Below are 6,561 nucleotides of genomic sequence, written 5' to 3'. Positions count from 1 at the left end.
TCAAAACTCTAAAAATAATGCGGCCGACCGAACAATAAAATCACTGAGAGGGAAATATGATCATCAGTGAGAACAAGAAAACAATGCAGACCTGCTTTTGTCACAGGTCACAGAGAAACAAACTAAAACCACAAAATGTCCCAATCATGATCCACACACACACACACACACACACACACACACACACACACACACACACACACACCCCTTACCTGTCGTCATGACGACCTCCCCTCTCTCACCATCACAATGTGTCCATCGGAGCGTCTTAGTGCAACCTGAGAAGGCGTGGCGGCTCGTGGTCACCTGAGCCGAGTGGCTGCTGAATGTTTGATGGAGGCTGTCAGAGATCCTCTCTGCTTCAGCCGGACCACAAACACCTGAGCAGGTAGACCACAGGTAGAGGACGGGTAGACGCTCTTGAAGCTTCAACAGGCAGGTACCGACTCTCTCTGCAACACACAGCTGTTCTCTAACTCTCACATCTAGACTTTAGTTTTCTTCACAGGTTGGAAAATAGTTTCCAACCTGTGTGACATCATGACATGTCTCATGTGTCTCACCTGAACACACGTAACTTCAGTGTTAACTGTAGGAACTGAGGACAGGTTACAGTCAGTGAAATATAAGAAGCGTTCAGAAGGATTTTACTGCAAACTGTTGTGTAAAAGACGCTGTTATGTTTGACATCAGGACAGATGGAGGTCTGACAGGACGGAGACCGCTGTCGTCTCCACTGAGGGAACATTCAGACTCATCTTTATCTACGATGGAAATATTCTTGATGTCGTCTCGAGCCACATTATGTTTCGTCTCCTCTTCCTTCCTCTCTCTCTGACTCTCTGCTGAAGTTACAGTGCGACCAGATGAAACTCACCTCAAGGAAACTTAAGATTGATGTAAGAACACAACAAGATGAAGAACAAAGGTCAGAGTCTGACAGGTTGTAACTGTAGTGGATGTAAGAGCAGCACTGTAACCACCGTCACTGCTGTGTACCTTTATAAACTGCTGCTGAGTCATGTGTGAAAATGGTTGAATGCAGCTTTTAGAGGGTTCGTTCAGCTCTAAGACAGACAGGTGGAGAGAGTGTTGGACCAGCAGCTCCTGCTTCTTCCAAGTGAAACGACTGTTTTTGAATTTCAGCCCCTTCAGACAGGACTCATCACTCAGCAGCCATCTTGGGTCCAAGTCCACATGTAAAAGAGCCAACAGCTTTATCAATCACTTGACCGAGATGTTGACGTTAACATTAGTTTGCACTTTTTAAAGTGAAATCTGTCAGATTTCTGCATTAAAACTGCTAAAAGTGACTCGACTGCTGTTCTCCATGTTGTTGAGTTTCATCTGTTGCTGCGACTTCAGGAGAGAGTCGCAGAACGAAACACGAGGAGAAGAAACCTTTCGAGCATTAGTCACAGGGACGGATCTGCAGTGATGGTGGCTGTTTAAACTGAAGTGAAGCTCTGAGTGAAGTCAGCAGAGATTCTGGTTCTGGTTCTGGTTCTCTGTCTCCTCTCTGTAACGTTACGTTCATGAAGTCCAGTTCCCCTCCAGCTCCAGTCAGCAGAACAGAACAGAACCTGGAGGTCCGCTCTGGATCACTGCTGCAGTCAGGCTGTGAACAGGAGTGAAATCAAGCTACAAACTAATCTCTGAGCTCTGCTCCCGTCGGATCAGAACAGAACCTGATGAGACTCCAGGTGTTTGTTCCTCCAGCAGGTCTGGATCTGCACCTGAGTCTTTGTTTTTCTTTAGTTCATGTCAGGTTGGTGGTTTCAGTCTGTAGCCGTGTCGCCCCCTGGTGGTCGGACTGTTCTGTTTGCTCAGCCTGACACCTGTGCACCAGGTGCTGTGTGTTGTTCAGCTCCGCTGTGACCTGAGTCCTGACTGACAGGTTTCCACCTGACAGGTGATGGTGTCAGGATGTCTGACGGGAGGCAGCGAACATTGTCCACCTCTGGAGAGTCTCTGTATCAGGTCCTGTCTCTGGAGAAAGGCTGCAGCCATGACGACATCAAGAAGTCCTACAGGTAAGACCGCCTCAGCCCCGCCCACTCAGCTGCACCAGGTGATCAGTCAGCTGACACACTCTGCTCCAGTCTGTGTATTTACACAGTCAGCCCACACACACTGATGTCAGAGCTGCCATGCTCATCAGGAGCAGTTTGGGGTTCAGTATCTTGCTCCAGAACACTTTAACATGCAGCCGGGGGAGCTGGGGATTCAAACCAGCAACCTCCTGATGACTAGGCGAGCCACGCCTTAAAGCAAAACTCTCGCCAAATTGCAACCTAGGCTTTTTTTTGTGAATGTACCCAAGTGTACGAATGCGAACGTAGCCAAGATCTCAGGATGAGACGTAACCTGGAGGACAGTTAAGGTGGAACGCTCCTAAAGCTTAGTTCCATATAAATGCGGATAATTTGTTGTTTTGTCGTTAGCGAAAATCAATATTGACCTTGAAGTTGAAAAAGGAGCCTCATATAAGAAACAATACTAAAATCAAAAGCCGGAAAAGTCACATGAGATCTGGTGTGGATAGTTGTTGCTGGAAGACAGAAGTTCCACCTTAACTGTCCTCCAGGTTACGTCTCATTCTGAGATCGACTCTTCTCCACTGGCAGGACGGCGGCGAGCGGAACAAGCTGCTGCTAACATGAGCTGTTCAAAAACTTTCTTTTTAGTAACTCTGTGTACACAAACAATGTTGTCAGTGCTGGTGTTCATGTGTAGAGACCCTGGTGATGCTACCAGCACAGTTTCATGTTGTGTCCAGACTTCTTACTGTTTTTGGTGTTATCGTAAAAGTGCCCGTAGCACTCCTGTTGAAAATGAGCTTGAACTGAAAACTAAAATAAAGTAAATCTTAAAAGTGCCTCTTTCATCGTAATTATCCTTTTACATGAAAGTTTGACTCAGATACATCCACAAAACACTTTCACACTTTCACTTTAACACTCCTCTGTGTGTGATGTCAGGAAGCTGGCGCTGCGGTATCACCCCGATAAGAACCCTGACAACCCGGAGGCGGCGGAGAAGTTTAAGGAACTGAACAGCGCCCATGCCGTCCTGTCCGACCTCACCAAGAGGAACATCTACGACTCGTACGGCTCTCTGGGACTCTACGTGGCCCAGCAGTTCGGAGAGGACAACGTCAACACCTACTTCATGCTGTCCACCTGGTGGGCCAAGGTGGGCGGGGCTTACACTGCCTCTGCGTGTCACTCACTGAAATGATGTTGTGGCTGTTGTGTGGTGCAGTTAGGACTCTGACAGTGCACCTTCAGTAATAAGTAAACAGCTAATAAGCTACATTAGCATCTGCCATTTTGGACTCTCCAGCTCTCCGTCCAATCAGAGCATTCAGTTCCAGTTTGATCAATAACTGCTGATCGAAGACAAACGTGTTTGTGGTGTCCGTGCGTCTCCTTCAGGGTCTTTTCGCCGTGTGCGGCGTCCTAACCGGCTGTTACTGCTGCTGCTGTCTCTGCTGCTGCTGTAACTGCTGCTGTGGGAAACTCAAGCCGACGCCCACAGGTGAGGGGGCGGAGCCAGACTACGTCTCCCCTGACGACCTGGAGGAGGAGATACGCAATGACCCTGACAATGGTGAGATGACAGGAAGTCCTGAGCTTTTATTTTGAAGGGAAGCTGACAGTATAACAGATGTCACAAAAATGATTAGATTTATTCATTATTTACACATTAATGATGTAATGTTTTATAAATGAGATGTATGTTAACAGACACTAATTTACTCTTTACTTCATAATGATTCACACTTTAATGATGTTTATCAAATATTAACATCTTGAAAATCCTTAAAAGATACAAACTGCTGATTAATCGTCTAATTAATCTCTGAGTTTTCATCTTAATTGAAGGAACGATAGTCCTCATGAGTCGTACGCGTCAAGCCTGAATCATTCAGCACTGCGGTGTTCTGGTTCTGACCCCATCATTCAGCACTGCGGTGTTCTGGTTCTGACCCCATCAAAACAAACATCTAGTTAAAAGTAGTCTGTAAGGTTTTGCATGCTGCCTCTAACTGGTCCACATGTGGAGAAGCTGATCAGCATCCAGTCAGTGACGGATCATCAGCTGGTCGGAGCCTCGACTCACGTGTTGTTTGTTTGTGTGCAGACGTGGAGACTCCGATCGTCCAGCAGCCGACCAACGCCAGCGAGAAAACTCAGCTGATCGGCGACGGACACCGCAGATACACAGACACCTACACATGAAGCCGGCAGGAAACAGGAAACGCATCACTGCTCCAGTGATCCACCTGAACCTGAGCGAAGACTGCAGGAGGGTCTGAAACTGTCTCTCTTCTTCACTGTCAACAGTCTGACGTCAGCAGGTCTCATGTTCCAGACACACAGCAGACAGAAGTATGTGGACACCCGTACAGACACTTTGTGTCTGATGCTGAGCAGAGCATCAACGACGGGACGACTCCAGAACAAGAACCTGAATCATCATCGTCTTCTGGGTCTCTGGGTCATCTGGGCCTCCGTAGATCACCTGACTGTCAGACTGTTGCTTTAAAGGAGCAGTTCACTTAATTAGTAACACCTAGTCCTCTCTTCCTCTCCTCCTCCTGATGATATAAAGTCCTCCTCTCCTCCTCCTGAGGATATAAAGTCCTCCTTTCCTCCTCCTGATGATATAAAGTCCTCCTCTCCTCCTCCTGATGATATAAAGTCCTCCTCTCCTCCTCCTGATGATATAAAGTCCTCCTCTCCTCCTCCTGATGATATAAAGTCCTCCTCTCCTCCTCCTGAGGATATAAAGTCCTCCTCTCCTCCTCCTGAGGATATAAAGTCCTCCTTTCCTCCTCCTGATGATATAAAGTCCTCCTCTCCTCCTCCTGAGGATATAAAGTCCTCCTTTCCTCCTCCTGATGATATAAAGTCCTCCTCTCCTCCTCCTGATGATATAAAGTCCTCCTCTCCTCCTCCTGATGATATAAAGTCCTCCTCTCCTCCTCCTGATGATATAAAGTCCTCCTCTCCTCCTCCTGATGATATAAAGTCCTCCTCTCCTCTAAAGTGTTTGACTATAATCATAATCGTCGATCATATTGATGTCGGCTGTGTTGATGTAAATATTGTTTAGATCTGATTTGTTTGTTTGTTTCTGAAGCTTGGTGTAAAAACTGAAGTCTGTTTGAAAATAAAACCTGGTTTGTGACATGAACGAGCTGATGTGTCGACTCAGCACAGAAACAACTACAACATGCATGTCAGAGGCTGCAGATGAGTATTGATCCAGAAGAATCAATACTCCCAGTCACAGATGTTCTGCTCTGGATTCTTCTTCTCTTTATTTCATGATAAAAGTTGGATCTCCGTGTGTGGCGTGTGTGATGTGTGTGTGACGTGTGTGACGTGTGTGTGACGTGTGTGTGACGTGTGTGTGACGTGTGTGTGATGTGTGTGTGGTGTGTGATGTGTGTGACGTGTGTGATGTGTGTGTGGTGTGTGATGTGTGTGACGAGTGTGTGGTGTGTGTGTGACGTGTGTGTGAGATGTGTGTGATGTGTGTGAGATGTGTGAGATGTGTGTGTAATGTGTGTGTGACGTGTGAGATGTGTGTGTGACGTGTGTGTGATGTGTGTGTTGTGTGTGTGGTGTGTGTGTGATGAAGGCATGAAGAAGAGGAGCAGAACCGTCCAGCGGATCAACAGAACATCTCTTTCAGAAACGTCTTGCTGCAGCTCGTCCACATGAGCACAGGTTTCCTACTCTGGACCCCGAGAGAGTCCGGTCTGGCTGTCGAGCCGGCACCAGAGACACAGGTCTCTGTGAATCCGACTGGCCGATCAGAAGACACAGTCCAACAGGACCTGGTCCTCGTTCAGCAACCTGAACATCGTCTACTCGGATGAGAAGCCGAATGCACAGAAACAACTTCAGAGGTTCTTCTGCTGCCCCGACACGAACCCAGAGATCCATAAAGTGACAACAGAACCACTGAATACAGCTCACTACACTGGTGTTCTTTTACTTACAGGGCTGCACAGTATTCTGTGGACTGTCCCTTTAAGAAACTCTGTCCCCCCCCACTCTGTCCTGTGTCCTTGTGACCTTTGACATATAAAGGCACGTTGGTACGGCAACGGCTGACGTCTGTCAGTCTAAAAACAGAACGAGTGTGTCTCAGTCTGCGACCACCGGCCTCAGCAACACTCCTCTCTGCTCCTACTGCTTTACTTTCTATCTAATCTGGGACACCTCGTCCTCCCTCGTCCTCCCTCGTCCTGTCGGGTGAGTCTCTGAGCACCATGGACAGTCTGGAGAAGCAGCTGATCTGTCCCATCTGTCTGGAGATGTTCACCAAGCCGGTGGTCATCCTGCCCTGCCAACACAACCTCTGCCGCAAGTGTGCCAACGACGTCTTCCAGGTGAGCACACACACACCCACACACACACGAGGACACACACCTTAAAGAGACAATGCACCTGAAAGTGTGTCTTATGATTGTTTGTGAGTCTGGTTTGTGTGTTACACCTTCAGATCGTCTTTGTGTTGGTGAAGCTAACTTTGGACAAACTG

The 6,561-nt window shown here is 47.6% G+C and overlaps 2 protein-coding genes across 2 annotated transcripts in view; both read left to right on the top strand.

Annotated features, from left to right (window-relative positions):
* The first annotated feature begins 212 nt into the window (after positions 1–212).
* dnajc5b (DnaJ (Hsp40) homolog, subfamily C, member 5 beta) lies at positions 213–4,617 on the top strand. Its single transcript, XM_037084803.1, has 5 exons — positions 213–439; positions 1,913–2,033; positions 2,982–3,195; positions 3,438–3,612; positions 4,147–4,617. Exons 2-5 carry the CDS (start codon positions 1,927–1,929, stop codon positions 4,242–4,244), a joined length of 594 nt encoding a protein of 197 aa, XP_036940698.1. The 5' UTR covers positions 213–439; positions 1,913–1,926; the 3' UTR covers positions 4,245–4,617.
* Positions 4,618–6,134: 1,517 nt separating this feature from the next.
* LOC119011292 (E3 ubiquitin-protein ligase TRIM63-like) overlaps positions 6,135–6,561 on the top strand; it is a 7,021-nt gene continuing 6,594 nt past the window's right edge. The window contains exon 1 of the mRNA XM_037084289.1: positions 6,135–6,409. Within this exon, the coding sequence (XP_036940184.1) occupies positions 6,290–6,409 (120 nt within the window). The 5' untranslated portion in view covers positions 6,135–6,289. The remainder of the gene's footprint in view (positions 6,410–6,561) is intronic.

The sequence above is a fragment of the Acanthopagrus latus genome, chromosome 21 (genome assembly GCF_904848185.1).
Source record: "Acanthopagrus latus isolate v.2019 chromosome 21, fAcaLat1.1, whole genome shotgun sequence".
In the NCBI taxonomy this organism is placed as follows: Eukaryota; Metazoa; Chordata; class Actinopteri; order Spariformes; family Sparidae; genus Acanthopagrus; species Acanthopagrus latus.
This window is presented reverse-complemented; position numbering and strand designations above follow the sequence as displayed.

What these genes read in the sequence shown, in the direction of transcription:
- dnajc5b (XM_037084803.1), top strand. Translation starts at nt 1,927, where the DNA reads ATGTCTGACGGGAGGCAGCGAACATTGTCCACCTCTGGAGAGTCTCTG. An exon ending in TGTCCACCTGGTGGGCCAAG is followed by an intron (nt 3,196 to 3,437) that starts GTGGGCGGGGCT and finishes CGTCTCCTTCAG; the next exon opens with GGTCTTTTCGCCGTGTGCGG. An exon ending in ACGCAATGACCCTGACAATG is followed by an intron (nt 3,613 to 4,146) that starts GTGAGATGACAG and finishes GTTTGTGTGCAG; the next exon opens with ACGTGGAGACTCCGATCGTC.